The 23,529-nt window shown below is 43.9% G+C and overlaps 1 protein-coding gene across 2 annotated transcripts in view; it reads right to left on the bottom strand.

Annotated features, from left to right (window-relative positions):
• Positions 1-79: 79 nt before the first annotated feature.
• Positions 80-23,529, bottom strand: part of LOC310783497 (ceramide transfer protein-like) — a 33,651-nt gene continuing 10,201 nt past the window's right edge. The window contains exons 4-17 of one of the 2 annotated variants that reach the window (XM_083644366.1): positions 17,662-17,769; positions 16,682-16,820; positions 15,148-15,234; positions 14,815-14,972; positions 10,409-10,501; positions 10,167-10,253; positions 9,747-9,839; positions 6,873-6,968; positions 6,321-6,453; positions 5,509-5,579; positions 5,262-5,390; positions 3,325-3,454; positions 2,245-2,382; positions 80-1,773 (exon numbers count right to left, since the gene is read on the bottom strand). In XM_083644366.1, the coding sequence (XP_083500492.1) occupies positions 2,255-2,382; positions 3,325-3,454; positions 5,262-5,390; positions 5,509-5,579; positions 6,321-6,453; positions 6,873-6,968; positions 9,747-9,839; positions 10,167-10,253; positions 10,409-10,501; positions 14,815-14,972; positions 15,148-15,234; positions 16,682-16,820; positions 17,662-17,769 (1,452 nt within the window). In that variant the 3' untranslated portion in view covers positions 80-1,773; positions 2,245-2,254. The remainder of the gene's footprint in view (positions 1,774-2,244; positions 2,383-3,324; positions 3,455-5,261; positions 5,391-5,508; positions 5,580-6,320; positions 6,454-6,872; positions 6,969-9,746; positions 9,840-10,166; positions 10,254-10,408; positions 10,502-14,814; positions 14,973-15,147; positions 15,235-16,681; positions 16,821-17,661; positions 17,770-23,529) is intronic. The other variant, XM_083644367.1, reaches the window with a different exon arrangement.

The following is a 23,529-nucleotide window of genomic DNA, read 5'->3' as shown; positions in this document are numbered from 1 at the left end:
ACTTGGATCAAGCTGAAGGTATTGAACTGCACCATCCCTAAAAAAGAAAGTACACTGTGCTACTTTCTGTTGTGTAACAATTTTTAATTTACAGAACATTGTCAAATTGCATTACATTTATTGCAAATAATAACACTTCTGATGTACAACTTAGAAATATACAAAGTGTGTAGATTCCTTGACAAAATATCAAAATTAAAAACGCTAAATGCATTCTTCAGCTGATGTTGCTTATAATCTTCTCTCTTCTAAATCATCAGCAAAACAATTAACCAGATCCTTTCTAACCTCCCACCCCTTAGACTAAGAATCTGATTGGAGGATTCTCAACCATACACGTGATCTACTGATTGCAAAACTCCCAACTTTAGATGACAGAAAACACAATCTAGAATAAAATATCTTGAGGTAAGATGATGTGAAATGCTGACCCTTACCCCCACTTCATTTCAGTGTCTGTTGATAAATGCACATGTGGTAGCTGTACAGTAGAGATGGCCAGGATTTTTAGGGTCCATCCTGGTGTCTAAGGCATTTTTGGGGGCGATTTCTCAGTCAAGGGGGAGGGAGGGCACTGCTTTGTACTGTACAGCATGTGAAATGTAATGTTACAGGTGTAGATGATATCTCAAATCAACATCTGTTTGCCCTATCCTGAAAAGCAGCAGCGGGACTCGTGTTAGCCCTGGGCACACACTGTAGTGAGGCAAATGCATTTAATTTACAAAACTTTACACTCATGATTTAGACAGAACAGTTCCTCACTGCTTCATCGGGGGGCTGACATGGGGGAACCTGGCGGAATAGAAAATTCACCACCGATCTCTCAATGAAAAATACAGTAGGCTAACCTTGGATCAGACGCTGTGTGGGTGGTCGATTGAAAATGTCTGTCAAAGACCATGTGACACAGACAGGTACAGTACATGCGAACAAAGGACCACAACTTAGCTTATAACTAACTTAACTTAACTTATTACAACTGTGTCAAAAATATTGTCCAACAAGAGTAAATTAGACTTATCGAATGCTATTTATCTAATTTCCTATGCCCATTATTGTCATCAAATTCAAGCCTTTAACAGTCAATTCACATTTCTTACACTGGCAAACTCAAACTCAAAACCTATTCTGTTCTCTGTACAATACGTTGTGTCCATATAGTGCGCTCTGAAAGTTACTTTACAACAATCTAGAAATATAAAGACTTCAGAGGAAAACGTGTTCAAAGCTTTAGGCCCTGGCCCTCCATCAAACTGCAAGGGGAGTCATCACTAGAGGGACAGGGGAAGGCAAGAAAGTGGAGATACTGTACCACACCTCCTCACTACTTTCCTCTCTCTCAGGGGAGCAACTTTAGCAGCAAGACAAGACGCTGTGATACTAGTGATTAAAGCAAACCCAAGTCAACAAGTATGTCATCATAAGAAATGTACAAAAGAATTTACAAAAAAAGGAGCAAATAATTGGTAACAACGATTCAAAAACCACTTAATAAATCCTTGAATTTACATACAAATGTATTTATCCATGGCCAGAAGAGGATGTTAAAGTCATTCATGTGGCTGGGATGACAACTACTGATGGTTTAAAGACGCAAGCCAGTCTTTTCTCTATACATCGGTGTCCTCGGGGACATCCTGGATGGCATGGTATCCTGGGTAATGTAGTTTGCATTCTAATTGATAGTTGAATGGGTCATGTAGTCAATGAGAGCCTGTTCAATGTTGGGTAAAGTAGTCTCTTCAAAGGGCAATCTCCACCCTCCACACACTTGAAACAAGAAGGGATGATAAAAAAAAAAGTTAATATCACTAACATTATGAAAGGTAAAATGTAAAAGACTTTAAAAGCTTATATGCTAACTGTTTTTACAGATCCACATGACAGATAAAGCAACAGCCAAGGATTCTATTGTGATTAACAGTGCATTGAATGTTTCAGCCTTTCAGCACCTATCTACCTGAAGGAGCAAAACTTCTGCACACCTAAACTCGACAGGTGCATCAGAGAAGGGAACACCCAACTAAAAAAAAAAAAAAATTGAGAACTCCCCAGATTCTGATGAAGGTCGTTGGACCGAAATGTTATTCTTTTGTTTAATAAACCTTTAGTTGCAAGTGGAGACAGTGTGCGGGAGTTCTCTCTTTTTTGAGTACCTATCTACCTACCAGGATGCAATAGACTTGGGAGGTTAGTTGCGTGTGAAGTTCTAAAGGAGGACGTGTTGGCGTTATTGGTTACCTCTTTATGTTTAGAAGAGGATGGGCTTCCCGGCAGTTTTCTCCTGGACGTAGGAGGTAAAGCGTTTGAGGAACTTGGGGTACTCCCTCTTGGCCACGGCTCTGAGGACCGAGGCTGGGGCCCAGCCGCCCGGGTTCACTGCAGCCAGACACAGAGACGATCAGAAAATGATGAAACTGTGACCCAGTGAGCCTACAGCAATACAGCATGCAGGTTCAGCACCTGGACACTCTGTTTTTACTCTGTTAACACAGAACAGGAAATCATGTTGGGGTATCTGCAGTGGAGGCCAGTGGCATAAGAGATAGAGGCAGGAGTTTGGGCGCCCTCTAGTGAGAGGCACTGGCAGGGATGGAAGATTTCCCATGACTTTCCCTCAGGCTCCACTCTGCTCTAATAGCTTGTTTGCAACCACGTGATGCCGATGACATTGCTGGGGGGGGCAGCTCTCCCAGAGCTACTATGGACAATGGAGGAAAGCAGGTATGCAAGACGGTTGAACGCCGCTCCACGCTGCAGGTATCGCCAGAAGATTGCAAAACATATAGGATATGATCCATATACAATGAAGAGAAGCCATTTTCCCAGCAACTCCTAGGTAGCCTGCTGCCGGTTGACCCCCAGCACGATCACGTGGTTTGCAAACATTCCAGTGGTCGATGGTCTCGCCCCGGTCGCCATCTTGACGTGACATCACCTGAAAACAACCTATTGTATTGTCCACCTAGCTAACGTCATCCAACACTATAGACTTCCTTGTTTGCTAAATGTCTGGGCCTTGTTTATTGTTTGTTTTATTTGCATTCAGATTGAAAGTGGAAATTAGTGTCCAGGGTCATTACCGCTCTGTCCATGTCTGCTCCATAGTCGCAGTGGAAAATTCAGCAGGTCTTACTTGTATGGGGAGGTTATGGCTTGGGTACAGTGAGATTTAATTTTGGCATTTAGTTTTGATGCCAACAGTAAGGCCTTGTATGATCAGACTGTGGCCCTCTGCATGATCTCGCCTCAGGCACCAAAATGACAGGACCAGCACTGCTTTATGAGGTTGATCAGTGATTAGGTTAGTGTAGCACTTACCGTTGGCAACGTAGGTGATCTTACAGAGGATGTTGTCTCTGCTGATCTCCTTATCGCCCTCTGGTGGGCTGACCAGCGTCTGGCAGATCATAGCAACATTGATTTTGGCACGAACACACCGGTTGGTGGGCTGGAGGTTAAGCAAAGTTGAGGTTAGTGGGAAGCTCGGTGAAGAGTTAAGAGGTTCCTAATGAAAATCATACCCACACCTGCCCTGCCCTGGATTTGCCATAGAGTGACAGAGATTGTGATGTTTAAAACCTCCTTTGCCTTTTCCCTATTGGAATATTCGAGCTCAACAAGTGTACACCAGTGGTGCCCAAACAGCCGATCGCAATCTACTAGTCGATCGCGGGGCGCTTACAGGTCGTTCACAAAATCATTTTTGGATAAAATGAGGGTAACTTTGTAGTGTCAGTGTCTCGCATTCAACCAGTCAGTCTGTGCATGTTTACTGTAAGCTACTGCCAGTCAAAAGGCTCACCCAAACCAATCCACCTGACATCCTTCTAAAGGTGCTCTTATGCTCGAGCAAAGCTCCGTGGGGGTGGGGCCCCGCGAGTCTCCGTGAGTCACCGTGCAGACCTCGCGCTGGGGCAGATGCCATTATACTCAGAAAGTGATCAGCATGTATTGTGTGCATTGTACAATGGTGAAAACAGCCCGTGAAAAGTCGCAATGAAACGCTGTGCAGTACTGAGTGCGCTTTCACTCTCAAACGACCGCACATCAGCACATGAAGGACTCACCAAACTTGTTTTTACTGAAAGCCGTTTTTACTACTCAGCCCTGATAGCCTACTACTCTGTGCTGCTTTTAATCTCTCTCAATAATGCTCTCAACACAACACATTTACTTGGTGAAATGACTAAAAACGAACAGTTGCAAATCTAAGTTTATAGCCTACCACATGGGTCAAGAAATGTGGCGAAAACACAGCTCAGTGTTCAGGGCTCAATGGTTTAAATGCGGCCATGTTTGGAGAGAAGCTCGCGCTGTTAGAAAAAAAGTCAGGCACAACGCAAGCGGCCGCTGGAGCTAGTGAATAACCACGCCCAACAAATTTACGTAATTTGACGCGCCCGCCCCTCGCTCCACCCCCGCGCCCTTCACGGCAGGGTGAGCATAATTCAGCCTTAACCCTTCAGCGAATGGCTCTGCATAATTGTGTTAAAACAGCTGGGCGAGATTAATTTAGATAGGTGTCCACCATGTCTGCTGATGATCAGTTCAACAAAACAAACTTGCCTGAAACACCCCGACCGCGCTACTCTGCAAACCCGAAGACTGTGTCCGTCTGTGGAGGTTGAGTGAATGGAGTTTACTTTATCCAACTCATCATGGGACAGAGACTGGGATTTGGGATTGGTAGATGAGGTTGAAAAATGGAAAAGTAGATCTGAAGTGTAAAGTTGTTCTCACATGGCTAAGGTGTAGCGCAGTTGTTTGTTGTTGTGTCTGGTATAGTAGTGATGATGATGATGATGATGACTATAATGTCTATGCTGCTGATGTTGGCATTGTGTTTGATGCAGAGATGTTGATCATGTAATCAACATGTCTGGTCTCCATGCACTTTACCCTTGTATTTATATGGTCATATTCTGTTTATTTCATCTGTCTTGTAAATGTTTTGTTGTTATTGCTGCTGTGACTCTGCACACTGTGAAGGTTGGACACCAATGACTAGTTGTTGGCCTTCTAGTCCACAGTATTCAGGACACCTCTCTGTCTTTATATGTATTGTACTTCTTGCTGCAAAACCAATTGCCCTTCAGGGACATATAATAAAGTTGAAGTTGAGCACCGCTGGGGTACACATCAATAGTTCACAGAGGAGCCGAGGTTAAGGCTTTATTTGGAGAGCTGAGAGAAATCAATCCAAAGATACTGTACTTATATGTGCTGCTATTCTAATGCAGTTACAGTAAACTTACAAGGGCGTTGTCATGGTCCACAGAGAAGTTGCAGACCAGCCACGTGTCGGGATCGTTCTCATTGGTTGCCAGGATCTTCCTGATGGCCGATAGGTAGAGCACGTCTCTCTGAGAGGCAGGCCACACCCTCTGAAACACAACCGCTGGCAGTCAGGTGCGAGTCAAGTAGGCAGCAGAGTTTGATTGGGTCACATTTACAGCGCCATTTCAGCACCGCTTCAACTACAGTGAAGTGAAGTGAACTTACCTTATGCGTCTGGTAGACTATGACGGCATTATCCGAGAGCGTTTCCACTACGTTGAAGTTTTCAATTGTGGCTGTGGGAAGAAACGTTTAGTCAGGTCCCTGACACGCAGACAGAAAGATACAAATATCTAAAACAGCAGCTTTGCATCAGTGGTTTAGTTTTAACAATAGACCTTATTCGATTGACGTCACTCGCGTACGGGCACGCCCACCGCCGCCATATTGTCAACATAGCGCTGCAGCTCTATGTGACAACCTATGTGAGAGCAGTGTTTATAGGAAGCTAGCCGCCGTTGGCGTTACCTGTATCGTTCCTATTGTGTTCGGATGGTGACCTGCGTTAGGCATGGCTGTAGTAATGACAGCAATACAGTCCCCGTGGTTTGTTTCTATCTCTACCGTCCTCAGACGTGAAGGGAGCGAGACTGGGGATACGTCAGCAGCACAGGAGAGGTGTGTGGATAGTTGGGAGAGACAGGTGAAACTTTCTGACAGCTCCTCACAGCAAAGTCTGTTCACCTCGTTTTTTCTTTTGTTTATTATTACAGGCATTAACCGCAGCATACAAACAACAACTCGGTTTTTTTTATTGCGGTCATTACCATCGCTATTTTGTAATGGAACAGAAACGACAACAAGGCTGTTACTAGTTGTCAGCTGCAGCGCTGTGTGTGCGCAGGACGGTATGTCAACAATATGGTGCCGTCCAGGGTTAGCGAATAAGGTCTATTGGAGAACACTGATATTTGACGACTGGTAATGCCTAATAATGATGACGTGGATGATGGTAATGGATGAAGAGGTAGACTTACTCTCCCAGTCCAATCGAACAGCTGTGTCCCAGAAGTAGTGGCAGACCTCATGTCCTGTCACCCCTTTTACAGCGTGTGTCGCTTTAAGAGGGTCCAGGACGATGCCATTCTCCTCCACCTCCCTCCTGTACACCTGTTACACACACACACACACACACACACACACAGTTTTGAGACAGAGCAACAACTTGACATTTGACAAATCAACATATTTGTAATATGAACATGTTTACAAGATCTCTACCTAACGTGTTCTTGATGGGAATCAATAAATAAAAACACTATTTCAGATCCTCTTAATTCTACTAGGCACAGATGTTGGTTGATCATTTGAGTTTCCACTGAAGAAAAAAAAAGTACTTTGCCACACTTCTAAGTAAATTTAAATCACTTTATATTTTTTACGAGTAGCTGGCAAATGGGCCGTGCCTCGGAGCATCAGCGCTACTGCTGCAAACAAAGTAATATAAAAGGTTTGCGGTGAACAAGCCCTTAAATATTTACATCTAACAAACAAGAGCAATGAACCACGTGAATAGTTTCTCTCCACACCTTCATCTCTCCCTCCTCTATTACTAGCTGCCAGTTGGCATCTCCACCCATATCCTGAAGAGAGTAGGTCATGTGATTCTGCACCATCTCCTCCACCTAAGAGACAGACAGATGTTCATTAACTTCGGGCCTTCGGTGTTGCAAACGTTGAATCTTGTTTTGCACCAGCCTCGGCCAGAACATGTTTTGCATGGGATACATGGTTGGGGAGAGAAACAGTGTATAATATATACCGTGCAGTAGTTAGCTCAAGGTCCTGATACTACATTTCAGAGGTTTTGATTATTATTATTTTTGCCTCAGAATATTCTGAAGAAGGAAACGATATGTTGCTCAGTGAAACTATGGAACTTGCATAACAATACCGATAAAAGACCTGAGCCTTCATCCCCACAATGCATCAAGAACACAGTGCATTTAGGCGGGTGGGCTACCTGTGGCACTGTGGCAGGCACTGTGCACAGTGCCGGCTTGGAAACATGCCTACTCATGCTGAGACAAAGACACAGACACAGATACAGATGCAGACACAGACACAGAGGGAAGGTGTTAGAAAGGGTGGAGGCTTAAGGAAAGAGGCTTAACTAGAGATCCAGTCATGCAGCATCTGCTGAGCTCAGCATCAGAACAACTGTTTCCCCCCACACCAGTGGTATGATGAAACCCATTATGTGATTAAGACAAGACAGTTAGTCAGTCACTCCAGGAACTTCACATTTTGCCCTTTCAATGGTTTTTCTTGGTGTATAAAAAAAAATCACCAAGGGCTCCAATATAAAGAAAAAGACATCAGTTTTAACAGTCTTTATACAACTCGCAGGAAAGTCCTGGAGAGACTGGTTAGTAGTCATTCGCATGCTATCTGCTCTGTCTGGAACGCATAAGCATCCCGCTGCAGACACGGTCGGTCAGTAGGTAGGTAGGTAGGTAGGTAGGTAGGTAGGTGGGTGGGTGGGTAGGTAGGTAGGTAGGTAGGTGGGTGGGTAGGTAGGTAGGTAGGTAGGTAGGTAGGTAGGTAGGTAGGTAGGTGGGTGGGTAGGTAGGTAGGTAGGTAGGTAGGTGGTAGGTAGGTAGATGGGTAGGTAGGTAGGTAGGTAGGTGGGTAGGTAGGTAGGTAGGTGGGTAGGTAGGTAGGTAGGTAGGTGGGTAGGTAGGTAGGTAGGTAGGTAGGTGGGTGGGTGGGTAGGTAGGTGGTGCTCTCTCAGTACCTGGCCGCTGAATCTGTGAATGTCATCTGAGGCACTGACTAGCTCAACGGAGGAGGACAGGGAGGAGGAATGGCTATGGGGCTGTACAGCAGACAGACAGGATTGAAAAGAGAAAGGGATGAGAAAGAAAAGAAAGAGAGAGAGGCGTGCCACCACAGGCAGGCATCACAGTCCAGAAGACTGCACCTTCACCTGTTAAGGCACCGCTGCATGTAAAGACCTTACATATCTCTAGAAGCTCTCCAAATAGTACACTAGTAAGCACAAGCTGAAAAACCTTTCAATGGGATAAAGGTGCATGCACACATTATGATTACAAACAAGTTGTCGTGACTCATCAGTGCAGGTACGTTTCCGGCCTTAATACATGTCGCAGAAGCAGGTCTCCACAGCTCAAAAAGGACCGTTGAGTAACATTCTTTGACAGGAACAAAAATGACACCTTTAAAGCTACAAAAGTCACCATGACGTGTGTGTGACCCTGTGTGTGTGTGGGGGGCGGGGGGGGGAGTGTATTCTTCTGTCATACAACTCCTCTGAAATGTTTTATTTACAAGCCACATCAGACTGCAGACCAGCATCTCCCTCACATACACAGACTCACACAAGTTAATATTATCTCGACCAGAGGACTGAGTTCTATTGAATTGATGTTGGACATCAGATTAGATGAAATACATTTTGTACCATGCTGATCCAAACTTGGAGAACTAAGTGCTTCACGCCCCCCAAGCTCTATGCCGGAGGCCCACGAACACCGACACCAACTCCAAGACCAACAAGCCAAGACTTGGCAGGAGCGGAGATTCAGATCTCACTGCCTTGTAGCTATTCTTTGTCACTAAAACTACTGTTAAAATGTTCATACTACAACATTTTAATAGATATCATCACAGACACAGTCGAAACCTCCTGATGGACCCGGCAAGTAGGTTGAAACATTGTCCAGGTCTTTCTGCTGAGTTGATGCAAAAGCTTTAAAATTATCATTTGATCCAATCAGAAAGGTTTCTATAGTCTGAGTGATTGATCCCTTACAAGTATCAGTGTCAGTGACCATCTCGTTTCTCCGGTTTATTGATCTAAAGTGACATAACACTATTTACTGTGTTGTCAATAATTATCCCTAATTCTCATTTCATTTTCATTCCAATATTCCTTCTCATTTTATTTTCATTTCATTCTTCAACCTATAGTTTAGTGTTTAATTCTGGTTTATCATCAGTCCATTAATTTGTCACACATTTCATCCTTTTCATGTACAGTATTACAATTGTTTGTTTGTCTAGTAGGTCGTTAATAAATATATTAATCCTGTATTTCCTTCTCTGCAGACATAGGTAATCCCTGATCTGAAGATCCAATGATCTTCAGATTGATGACTGATTAGTATAGGTCTGTTTTTTTATGAAGGTGGTTCCCAAACAAAGTTTCATATTTCCATACCTTTACTAAATTCTAAATTTGATATTTTTGAATGCAGACTCTACATAGACACATGTACTCATTGCTTGTTGATTGATTGGTTACAGTATAAAGACTTCAGAGCAAGAATGATGGAAACATCAGACACAACATATCAACCAGCTGAGTAGTCACAAGGTAGGATGAAACTGGATGGAAATAAGATCCATACTAAAGAGAAAAGGAGAAATGAGCCGAGTACCTTGGTGGCAAATCGGTGTGTGCCGATGGTGGAGTAGACGTCTCCAGGAGGAACGGGAGTTAGTCGAGGTATCCTGACCTTCTCTGACTGGCACTGAGGGACCGAGAAGAAGAGTTTGGTGAGAGTGAAAACATAAGAAGGTGAGGAGACACTGAGAAACAGAGACCAATTCTTTAGAGACTAATTTATAGACAAGAAGAGAAAAATGACTGGTAGCTCTATTGTTGAGCGTTTTTTAATTTATGAGCCACTAAAATAAAGGCTTTTTAATATAGTTCCTTCCTCGGCGTGATTTCTCAAATGGAGTGCCTGCATTGTCTGTCTGTTTCTAATTTATAGACTAATTCCGTTAATAATAAAACTCCTACACTCGTCCAAACATTACAGGATGGTGTGAGTAGATAAAGGTCTTGACCCCACCTGCTCCTCTATCTTGTCCTGTCTGTCCAGAGCAGCTTCCACAGCATCGAAGAACTCGTCCTCGTTGATCAGGCTGTTGGGCCCCTCCTGTGGAAAGGCAAACGTCAGCAACACAGGAATGCTGGGTAAATAACCGTGACCAAGGTGCAGCACGATGATGTCAACGGACTCGCTCGGACAGTCAAGACATTGAGTCTATCTCCGCTTAGAATCCCATTTAGTTTCATCTCGCTTCATCTTGCCTCGTAGTCGGGGCCTCCGTAGTGTGACTTTTTCTTCAGTTCGTTCATGGCAGATTTGTAGGCATCCTCCACCCGTCTCCTCTTCTCCAGCTCCTGGAAACACAGAGAGGGAGCAGCACAGTCATTGCCAGTCCGCATCTTAGGACGAACAGCAGCACCGGTGTACGTGAATAGACACACCTATTTAAACATCTCAAACTAATCCTCTACACTCAGATAATGAACACCAGGAGGGTTGGAGAATATTCCCACCCCAAGTGATGATGCTCCTTCTATCAGAACTCCCATTACTGCTGATAAACAGTACGCTATATTATAGCATACAGTACAGTTTATATATACTGTTTATATACTGCTTTATAATAAAAAAGGGGAAGACCAGAGGTTCCACCCTGACACCGTTCCGGCGGTCTGATATTCATGTTCCGGGCTGTTCATCTGTACACAGCGGTGAACTATGGGCCTATACACGTCACACACCGTCAAACAAAGCCGTCGCACCATTGGGCTGTCTGGTATACTCAAAACAGGTTTAACCTCACTCACACTGTCTCATGCATGTGATGCTGCCAGAGGCAAATACAGACACTTGAGACAGCTGAAGCAACAGGCGGGCTCCCATACAATGGAGAACTACAGTATAGAAGAATGGATTATCTTCCGGTGTCAGATATGCCCGCCATGCCCCACTTTGAAGCACAGAAACCTGGCCAACCAGCCAGAGAACTGGCCCTCTTTTATCAAGATAGTGAGAGAACGCAAGAGCAAAGGAATCCCAATACAATAGAATCCGTAAGGCAGACTTAATTCAACTGAAACCGACAGCAGCTCGGCACAAGCAGCAGCTTCAATTCACATTCACACTCCAATAGGATAAAGCCTGTATGTTGAAGCTATTTTGGTGGAGGACGGAGTATGTTTATTTATTTATCTATCTATTTATCTATTTATTTTAAAATACAAAACAATAGTGCTCTCTAGAAAATAACTGCTTGGAGGGGAAACGGGAGCAGGAGGAGCCAATGAAGTGAATCCAAGTGTAAAGGAAGGTCCAGACGCACACGACTAGGCACAAACTAAACAACACGAGTAGGTCCTGTTGGCAGCTGTGTCTAACCGGCAGACAGACAGACAGGTCCACAGACAGACAGACAGGCAGACAGGCAGACAGACAGACAGACAGACAGACACCTACTGTGAAGAAGAGGCTGCATGTCTGTAGTGGGATCCAGCTCTTCTGTGTTTGCTGTTTGAGCACCTCTCTCCTCCACTGTAGCGAAGGCTTCCACAAACTGCACCAAGAGGTCCGGGCAGTCATTTTCTAATTCCCTCTCTGTACTAGTCTTGTGTCGGCCTTCTTCAGCTGAATCTCTCCCTAATCCACATTAGCAGCTAAACTGCAGACACATAACTACACACACAAACACACACGAAGCCTGGCTAGTTTCAATCTAAACAAACTGAAAGCTCTTCCTGACTTTTGTACATTTTAGGGTTGGGCAGAAAGGCTTGACAACTAAAAAGAAAGAAAAAAAGAAAAGAAAACTGGTTTGGCAACATCAGCTGTGCTGATCAGGGGAGGCATGCAGAGCTTTCAAGCCCAAAGAGAGGCTCACCACTCTCGGGATAGAGAACACAATCAATGAATGAGAGTGCTGCGGGAATTCCAATCATTCGGACTAAAACAACACACGAGATATGAATAAACCACGGTTAAGTATTGGTGGCTGCTTTTCATTCTGTTGGACACGCGGGACGTAGGGGTGTGGCCTGCTTGAGAGTTGACTGAGCACACACACATGCTCTTTTTCAGATCTTCAGATTTTCAGATCCACACCTGTGAGCTGCCCAGTTCAACACAGATCCACACCTGTGAGCTGCCCAGTTCAACACAGATCCACACCTGTGAGCTGCCCAGTTCAACACAGATCCACACCTGTGAGCTACCAAGTTCAACACCTGTGAGCTGCCCAGTTCAACCCATTAAGGTATATATGACGATATGTTATCGATATATGTCGATGGTTCAACCACACTCTTGCTGTTGACCAGTAGGCAGCTATACTGGAGCAGCTGAGGGGTTACACGCCTGTCTAATGGCCTCCTCCACTTTCCTTGCTAAAACTACAAAATTGTATCAAAATAAATCATAAAAAAGTTTACTAATACATGTGATGCGATGTCATCCTTTGTGCCATAAACAAATGGCAAACTAGGTTTAGCTAAAGCAGAGGTTACACTACAAGACCATTCCCCCGATTTTAGCCACGATTCCCAGTTTGGCAGAGTCCATCTTTGTCTATGTCATGAAGTGGACAGTGGGAAGCAGCAACAGTCAGCATGTAACCGTGAGTTTTCAATGAGTGACATTTTTTGCAGTGTGCCTGAATGCATCCTAAAGGGTGGTGGTGGCACAGCTGAAAAGCATTGTAATTAGTGTGAAGGTGGATTGTGGTGGCCCAGCTGAAAGGCATTGATGATTAGTGTGAAGTGGTGTCCTGTCCTGTATATAAAGCTGTGTTTCAGAGCTGGCTGACAGACTGCTGTGGGATCAGGAAACACGCTGCTGTACCGAAACAGGGCCTCACTACCTCATGGAAACCAGGCCAGAATAAATGGACGGACAACTGGGGCTTCAACAAAGAAAAGTGAACTATCTGCTGTGCTTGTGACCTCTCCCTCACCTACTGCATCCACAGTGTATGTGACAAATGGACTAGTAGAGGCCGGGTCTGCCTGTCACATGACCCTGGATTTCACCTGACCCAAGTGGATTGAGACTGGACTGAGTGGACCCCCCCGGACCACCAGAAAGCCTTAAGACCAGGAGAGCCTGACAGGAGTTCCAGGGTAACGGACGCCTTTTTTATTTTTATCAAAGGTCTCCCCTCGTACCTGTTCTAATCTGTCATCTCTGTGTAGAACCTGGTGACTGGAGTTGGTGCCACTGCCAGTCCTGGACTATTGAGCAGGACCAATACATATTTTAAACATTTAATAAATTTGTATTTTACCTTTTCTACCTGTTGTCCTGTGTTTGGTTTTTAGCTCTGTGTGGCTCCCAACTGGTCTGGTCTTAGAACCTTTGGTTTTCAACTATAACATTTTATTCCACTGTATGTGACATCTATCTACACTAGTCTGCAGTTGTTGTGGGCACTTGGCGTGACCGGTTGTGATGGGAACAGACTGCCTCCCGACACAAGTTGGAGCCACGACTATATATCAAACATTTCCAAGCAGACTCTGGACGCAGTCTGGTAGTGTAAACTCATCGACAACTCTCCCGTCAATAGCCTCAATAGCCAATGAAAAACTATCAAGGTATGCGGGGAAGACTCAAATACAACACTGCTAAAAGCAGTTTGCTCGTAAAAGCAGTTTGCTCACAGTTGAGTGCGGTTAAGCTTTCAAAATAATGGGTAAAAATGTCCCACCCAAAACAATGTTTTATCACAAGTCAGGTGGTCGCGGGTTGGCTTGGTTCCAGCCTTAAAACCTGTTTATATATTATATACTGTATATGGATTTTTTTTTAAATGTCGATGGAGAAAATAAATAGGGAACTTACTTCTGGGGCAGTGACATCACGAAAAAGTCACATGCCTGTTGAGCTCTATTAGAGCCATGTACATCCAAAATGGCCAAGTAGAAGATCATCAGAAGCATTCTCCAACATTCTTCTCAGAATGGGGCCAGAAAGCAATTTCGGGATGCTGGACTAGTGGCTGGAATTGTCGCAGAGGGTTCAATCAATAGAGTCCTTGATGGTAAGCGCTATAACTGTGCTGTCAGTACATCTGTGAAGCACTGATGAGACTCGCATGGGCAGAGTTCACCCCGTGGGTTGAGGACAGTGTTCCAGAGAAGAGAGAGAATCTTTGAGTGGGATGATCAAATCGTTCTTGGACAACCTGAAAGACATGGCCAGTGACTTGAACCAACAGACGAACAATCGGCTGCAAAGTCCACTGCCTAGTTGACGCTACCAGACTTCCCCCCCCCCCCCCCCCCCCTTTTTTTTGTCCGAGTGTGTGTAGTGCCACAGCACAGCTTCATCACCTGAAGCACGTACACTAAAACTCTTAACCAACCTCTATCCAACCAACCCTCTCAAGACAATGGAACGGGCTAACACTTTAGTTTCCGGGTCGGCAACCTCCTAATCATTTCCTGGAAACCAACTGTTAATTTCTTCGGACGTTTCCTTTCTAGGAAATTATGAGGAAATTGTGGACACGGACAGTAAAGCATTACCGCGGGAAACATCCCTTGTGTTGCGTCTCCGCACAGCAGTGGCTGCAGCCCAGGCCACGCCCACTGAGGAAAGTTGGCATTCACGGAGAGTGTCACCGTGTGAGTGACATTGATCTTGACGGGCGTGTGTGTGTGGAGTGAGCTCATACCTTGTCCAGTCTCTTCTGCCAGCTGTCCTCTCGTTTGACCATCAGTTCGATGCAGTGGGACAGAGTTGACAGGATGCCTGCTGTGGTGGCCTTGAATGTAATGGCCTCGCCCTTGAAGTCAATACCGTTGATACCTTTGGGACTGGCAGGGGGAAACACTGGCACAAACACAAAGAGAGAGTCATTAAATTAGGGTGGCAGCTGCCTCAAAAATATAGTTTTCAATATACAAATTATACTCTTTCTTTCCCAGGCCTGGCTGCCAAGTAAGTACGGTAAGTTGAGTAAACTGTTGGTAATACTGTATCTGTGGGTCGATGATGATCAACTCACATTTCTCTTTGCTGCCATTGTTGTTGTGAAGATAGTCGTCGTCCGGCCGTGTAGTGGTGAGGAAGTCATCTTCGTCCTCCTCCACTACTGGAAATAAAACCAGCAATATTTCGTTTACCAATTGATTTACCAATCTATCTCTTCACTGGTGAACCCAATTATATATAGACAGCTGTGATGTATTTAGACATACAGCTAATAGTGCAGAACTCGGAATCGTTTATTTTGAGCACTAACACTGCCACAGATTTGGTAGATTGCTACTTTTCCTCAACACGACAGGTGCAGAGGGCACATACCAAATTAGCAGCACAAGAGCAACATTCAGATTAACCTCTAAGTTGATTTAACGTACAAGTTCAATATGAAAGTGATTTTGAAATGCTACAGAGAGGTTATGCCTCTGAAATTAAACACCGTACAAAGTGCATATTGTGCATAAGTGGATATTGATTTGAGATTCCTTTCTCTCTCAAATCCCATACCAAGTTCTTCCCCCTTCCGCACAGCTCCTTTATTTATATATATATATATATATATATATATATGTATATATATATATATATATATATAGTTAATTTGCAAAAACACGTATCTCCGTTTGGATTTTTTATCATTTCATTTGATATATTGATGTATTTATACTTTAATTTATTTATTTTTTATGACATTTTTATTATCAATCATAACTAAAACATATTCATCTGATAATTTTCCACATAAATCACCTCAATAATGTTTTCTATGTGCACTCCAGGGAGTATCAAACAGATGATGTTTGTTAATTTTAAGAATGGTGTTTACCTGTTTTTGCAAATGAACTCTTCATACACACATATATATATATATATATATATATATATATATATATATATATATATATATATATATATATATGGGGGGGGTACAATATTCTAGGCCAATAAAAGTATTTCTTACAGTATTGGTGAATGAGTTGAGTTCTTTCCCCCTCCCTCCCCTGATATGTGAAGCTCTTTGAGTGTCTTGAAAGGCGCTATATCAATTCAGTCAATTAATAAATAAATAAATTAGTATGCAAGTACAGTAAGCAGTGTAAGATTAGGGATGCACGATATATCGGCAATCATATCGGTATCGGCCGATGTTAGTCATTTTTTAACATATCGGTCATATCGGTATCGGTCAGATGTTGCAATGTTAATATCGGTTATCATTATCAGCCAAATTCTTCACATTGATATGAAATAATGCAGTAAATCTATGATTTATGGGCTTTTCCAAAGGCTTTGCAAATATAGAAATGCATAACTTTTTCAAATTCAGTGTTAACATGTGTTTTTCAGTATGTACAAAATGTGATGATCATAAAAATGTGGTTTTATACAGATCATATCGACATCGGTAAATATCGGTTATCGGCCATAACAGCAATGTTAATATCGGTTATCGGCATCGGCCAAAATTTTCATATCGGTGCATCCCTATGTAAGATTATATTATTAGTATAGTTAGTACAGTTATTACTGTAGTAGAGTATGTTGAAAAAGGCTACCTCTGTCTCTCTGGAACTCATCTTTGGAGACAGCGTCAGCGCAGCAGTCAAAGTATTTCTGCAGGGTGTCCACTTGTCTGCATAGAATGTCCCGGAAGGTCTCCATTTCCGCCAGCTTCTCACGTAAGCTGTGGCCCTTCTGGGCAGAGACAAATACTAATAAACACATTGCCAAGAAACAAGAAGGGAAAGAGACTGACCGGGAACCATGTATGTCACAAAGTTTGCTGATTCAAGTTCTACAAAAATGAACGCACAACAGTTGAGAAAATGCCTAGACAAAAGTTATTACTGACAGATATACTGAACTTTGAGTGGGGTAAGGTTAGTAAGGGCATTCTGGTTTCTAACTCAACTTGGTCAGAGTTTGGGGGGCATGGTGGTGCAGTGGTAAGTGCTGTCGCCTCACAGCTAGAAGGTCCTGGGTGCGATTCCCACCTGGGACGCTGTGAGCGCTGAAGGAGTGCGTGCCCGTCCGCATGTCCTCAAGTGCCCACCGCCCGGGTGGGGTCGTCAAAAAGGGCCTTTCTGTGTGGAGTTTGCATGTTCTCCCCGTGCCCCCTGGGGGTTTCCTTCATATAGGAACCCCACACCAAAACATGCAATATCCTGGTCGCTAGGGGCGCCTGTTCGGAGGGAGGGGAACTCGTTGGAATAGCATGATCCTCCCACGTGCTATGTCCTACCGGTGAAGCTTCCCCTGTCAGGTGAAAAGAAGCGGCTGGCTACTGCCCATGTCTCGGAGGAAGCATGGAGCCAGTTTCGGCTCTCCCCAGATCAACAGAGGGTGGAGCAGCAACCAGGATAAATACATAAAAAATTTGCACTAACGGGGGATAGAAATGGGGGGCCTCGCACCCGAACTGCGGAGCATCTGAGCAACTTGAGCGAGCAACTGAGCGTGCCCCTCTGCCTTATTATAGTAGTGAGATATTGATGGAAATACTTCAGGGATGCAATGAAGAGTTCTGCCGTTTTACCTTGAAGGAGGACGTGGACGTGGCAGACAAGGCACTGGCCGCTGAGGTGAGGGACAACATGGACCCATGACGCCTCAGACTGCTTTCTGAACCATAACCCGACTCAGCCTGCAGACAGAGAGAGGGATGGAAGGAGAGAGAGAGAGAGAGAGAGAGAGAGAGAGAGAGAGAGAGAGAGAGAGAGAGAGAGAGAGAGAGAGAACAGGTGGAGTATGTACATTAACACAGATGGAGGGAGAAATAGTAAATGGGAAAGAAAGAGGGAAAGAGAAGATACATGAGGAAAGGAGGAGGAAGAAGGGAGGAGGTGATAGATGATGGGGGAAATGTGAGAGGAGACAAACACATCAAGCAGTCAGCAATGTGATTAGAAATGATGTATCTCATAAAAATCAGTCAGAGAGACAGAGAGAAAGGGGAATCAAACTAAATCAGAGCAACAACAAAACCTAGACAGATAAACAGCCTGTAGAAAGGGACTGGGATGGACAATAGGCAGATACATCAGTAGGCCTGAGTGACACCAGGGTACATGGGGGAGGTAAGTAGGCCTGACACCAGCATACATGGGGTCCACTGCATCCATAAGGTCCCGTTGGCATTATGAAACAGATCTAGGACCAGCCAGGGAGCAGGAGGGAGTGGCGACACTGGCGAGGACTTCATTTGTTCCTTTAAAAGGACAGCTTACGACCATGCAATGCTCGAGACTGCCAACTCAGCAAACGCAGTCAGAACTACAGATGTGTGGCACTCACACACCCACCCACCCATCTATCCATCCAGCCCCACATAAACAAAGCAAGTTATTCCTGATTTCTTTTCAATTTCAACTGTTAAGCAGTCAATTCATTGCGTCAGAGAGACAGTAAATTCATGACGCCACGTCTTGAGCTCCAGACTCCTCATTCAAACACTGGAAAGATTCATGTGAAACAAGTAGCAGAGGCACCAATCTGGCATTATTGTAACTTTGAATGAGGACCCGAAACACGTGTAGTACATTTTGGTGAGTCTAAACTCTAAACTTACTCCGCTTTGGTCCTTGTGCTAGCATCGAATCCCTCCTATTTAGAAAAGAAACACTAAAACACGCCGCTATTCCACTTAGCGCGCAGAGGAATCTCCTGAGATCAACAATGAAGTATTGATGAAACGGTGAGCAGAGTGAGGAGGAAGTCTGGTGACAGACACGAGAGAGAGAACACACACACACACAGACACACACACACAGACAGACAGACAGACAGACAGACAGACAGACAGACAGACACACACACACACCTCTGGTGGAGGATGTTACGACACAACAGAGAGCGTGTACACTGAGTCACTGACTACTGGTGGAGAGTAGGGATGTAACGATAACCGGTTTTAATGACAACGTGATAAAATTCCTTACGATAACCATACCGTTTAAAATTTTCATTATGATTAAAACCATGGTACCGTGATTAACGTGGCACCGTGATTACAGTGCTTTGAAAAACATGGTAAATAAATACTGTCCATCATCAACCAAAGTTGGCAACAGTCTCCCAGGTGCAAACGTGCAGCCTTGGAGATATTATTTCAGTGAGTGTCTCAATCCTTTTTGGGTTTGAGTTTTCAATATAAAACGCTGTAAAATTATTTCAGTGAGTCTCTCAGTACTTTTTGAACATTTTCAGCCATTTTTATGAGTACCATGATAATACGATAATAACCGTGATCATTTTGTTCACGATAATCGTGATGTGAAATTTTCCTACCGTTACATCTCTAGGAGAGCCAGAGGGCTGAGCAGTCAGAGTGTAAAGTTCCGGTCCATGGACATAACAACGCTTCCTGGTTTGATGTCAATCTATTTTTCATAGCTCGCCCCTTTGTCATTTCTAAAGGTGTCAACAATGGCCATGTTTCAGTGTAGGAAATAAAAATATATATTTTGGGGCAACTCTTTTCCACCGTGCCTCATTGGCATGCCCTGGAGAGGCCTGCAGACGCATGCCCGCTCAACATTTCTATTGATGGTGAGACATGGTGAATGAGACTTCTTTTGGAATATTGATGTTGACATTTTTGCCCTCGTTCATCTCTGTTGCCTTCTTGCCGGGGCTTTGCAGTTGGCACACCTGGAAACAATTAAAGCCAATGTTACATTTGCTAACTTGCTACACACAATACTGTGGCAGTGTGTTTATGGACAGACGCTGCCCCCTGCCTGATTTTGGTGCAGTTTACATTTGTTTGGCTGTGGCCCGGGACGTTTTCAGGCGGGGGCATTGTAGAGCCCCCACGTGGGGGCCCAGCCAATAACATCGCTCACAGCGCAACAGCCCAGCCAATAGCCTCGCTGAGATGTTCAGAGACGGAGCTCAGCACAGTGGAGACAAGGCCATGTCCACACGGAGACGAGTTTAGGTGTATCCGCTAAAGTTTTTTGTCATATAGACGTTTCGTCCAGATGGAACCGCGTTCTGGGACTATACGTTCTGGGAGTATACGCTAATTTTTTAAAACGGGTCCCAGAGTGATTAAATCTGAAGACGCCACCCTTGCATTTCCGTGTTTACAACCCATACGCATCTTTCCTGAAACGATGACGCCATAGCCCCACCTCTCTCCACCAGCAACAATAACAATCATGGCAGTAGCTACTGAGCCTGTTTGGGATCTTGCAGCAAAATATAATGCTCCTCTATTACCACCGGCAGCAACAAGTGGAGGACACGGAGAACAGCGTGCAACATCCTCAGGGCTCCACACAGCTGACTCTTCCCATCCACCCCTCCCCTCCCTTCATCGGATATTTCCCAGAAGGCTTAGCGGCGGCTACATTTTTACAATAACACAAACAAAATCAGGCTTAACGTGTTAGATAGAAATTATATTTATTTTTAATACAACATGCAATTCTGGAATATTTTAATATTGGACAAAATGAAATGAAATGAAATGTAAACCCTGAGTATAACCAACATACTCTCTTGCCCTATATATAGCCCTCGTAAATACAACGTGAATAGGGAAGTGAGAGGTTTGAGGAACACGCGGTTGCACTGTGATGTCTTTGATATCCGCTCGTGTCCACTCCAACAAGACTTTAGCTTACTTGACGCGACTTTTTCAATAAAAACACATTTATGCCATGAGTTTATATAATGTATATTTATGTTGCATCATTTAGCCTGTGCTGTGATGTGCAGGAGCGGCCAATACGCTGGGATGTGTTTGCAACATGTCTAAAGATCATGGAAGTGGATGATATCAGGAACGTCACCGATAGTTAACGTTCTATATTGTAGGCTACAGGGAGACCATCAGCCCTGCTGAACAGCTCTGCATTTGCCTGTATACTGTAGGTTTAATCATTTTATTCATTGACATGGCAAACCTCCCCGCAAAGCCAAGGGTTTAAGCTGCTCGCTACAGTGAGATACACATTATAGACTGTGCGCCCCTAGAGGTTGTATGCCATTATTGACGAGATTGTCTTTCTCTGTTATTCTACAGCGGTTTCAGTGGTATTCAGTGGTTTCATGTGGATACACACATTTCTTGAAACGATTCCATGTTTATGGAAAACTTTTCTGAAACGAAAAAAAAAAAGATTGCTTCCGTCTCCGTGTGGACATGGCCTCAGCGCGGACTAAAACAAGGAAGTGCAGCACCTTTGCAGAACACTCCAAACAGCTGTTTGGACATAATATCTGTTGTGCCTTTATAACGTACCCGCTGTGAACATAATATCTGTTGTGCCTTTATAACGTACCCGCTGTGAACATAATATCTGTTGTGCCTTTATAACGTACCCGCTGTGAACATAATATCTGTTGTGCCTTTATAACGTACCCGCTGTGAAACTATCAGGAAAAAACTTTCAATCCCTGCTTTTCAACGGTTTTCTGGCGCTCTCTCTCCCCATGTATTGTCAAGCTCACTCGACCACATAAACACAGAACACAATGTAAACAATGTCTAACCATGAAAATACACAAATGGGGCTGTGTCTGTCCACATAAACACACAAATGTTTTTGAGGGGAAACTTTTCTATAAGTATAAAAAAAAAGTATTTTAATGAAAGAGTTGCATAACAATTGCTGTAATTTCAGTATTGCCTTCATCAATAAAATCATTTGTTGCTAGTTGGACAGAGACGAAGAAGCAAAGCAATGCTGGAACTGCAATGAACTGATGTATTTGTGACAATAGAGATACTGCGGAGCGCATCATAAATCAAAAGCCATGCCCTCTGTGGGGGGGGGGACAATATTGCTAACAAAGCTGCAAAAGCGGTGACCGGGAGGAAATATTTTCAGATACGGACACTGACAGCCTGTTTTTCCTGATTTCCAGTAGACAAGTCTGTCAAAGAATTATTTCGGCACAATGCCGAACAACAGAGTAGGAAACGTACATTGAACAAATTAACTTGGCCTCCATCAATGTCATTTTTCATTAACGTTACTGCAATAAAGCTGGATAAATTATTCTACAGAGTGAGGTGAAGTGAAATATTTCTAGATTTATCACGACAGCACTTAATTTAATAACCAGGTAAGATTATTAGAGCTACATCGGTTAATCGATTGACACATCGGTTTGAGAAGTTTTTTCAAGGAGAAAACATCATCTTGAGCTTTGGGAAACACTGAATTCAGCATTTTCTGACATTTTATAGACCAAACAACTACCGGTAATCGATTAATCAAGAAATGAATAGATTTATCGATAATGAAGATAATTGTTAGTTGCAACCCTAAAGATAATAAAGTGACCTTGAATAATTTCACTTAATATTTAAAAATCTGAAATACAGCTATTTCAGACCATAAGTTTGAACGACACTGGGTTGGTTAAAGTGGATTGTTGCTAAGTTAGCTATCGTACGCTAGCTAACAAATCAGTGAGATTTCTCATTCATTTTGCACCATGGACTTGCAGTCAATACAGAGCAACCTATCCTGAGACCCATACATGAACACAACTCATGTTTTATAGAGAGGAATTGGCTCAGTAATGTTAGCTTAGCAACCTGATGTTAGGACAGCATGGTAGCTTTTAAACACTTTTTTACATAGCCTACAGGTTACCTTACAATAACTAGATAATTACTGGTAACTTACTTACCAGTGACAAAATACTGGCCACATTATATATGTGTATTTACTTTTGGGTCCCAAAGCACGCACACAGACACACACAGACACACACACACACAGACACAGACACACACGTCATTTTTGGTGTTTAAATTTGTTTCAGGCACGTTTAATTTGGGCAATAATGACAATGATGTGCATTCAGTCACACAAAGTGAACGGAGTGCGGTGCAGTGATTTCCCCCACGATGGGCGTGGCCTATTTATCTTATGCAGCGTGTCTCTCTCCCAGAGGCTGCCATCTTTCTGCACCTGGTCCACACAGCCATGCAAACTAAACACCCACTCAAACACTAGCAAGTCCAGCACACAGTCCATTTCTGAAAAGAGTGACAAGGCGTGGCATGCAGCAGCAGCAGCAGCAGCAGCAGCAGCAGCAGCAGCAGCAGAGTAGCTCAACAGTGCTTCTAATGTGAACAGCAGCAAGCATGCAGACACAAATCCATTTACGCCATGAGATGGAAAAGGGCGAAGATGGCACATATACAACCCATCACTAGCATCACTAGCATCACTAGCATCACTAGCATCACACTAACTGAAGACCGGTGAGTGACTGAGTGAGCGAGGCGAGCAGTATGCAGACATGCTAGAAGCCCACCATTTGGCCATTCCAGCAGCCAAAGCAGAACAGGGCACTGCTGCAGTCCTGAAGGCTGGCTGGCCCCAGCATGGCCCGGCCGGGACACACTCTGACAATTCACAGGTTTCAAATCCAGTGC

This window comes from Poromitra crassiceps, assembly GCF_964638095.1.
Source record: "Poromitra crassiceps genome assembly, chromosome: 10".
NCBI classification, from domain to species: Eukaryota; Metazoa; Chordata; class Actinopteri; order Beryciformes; family Melamphaidae; genus Poromitra; species Poromitra crassiceps.
Note: the sequence above shows the minus strand (reverse complement) of the source record. Positions and strands in the feature narration are given on the sequence as shown.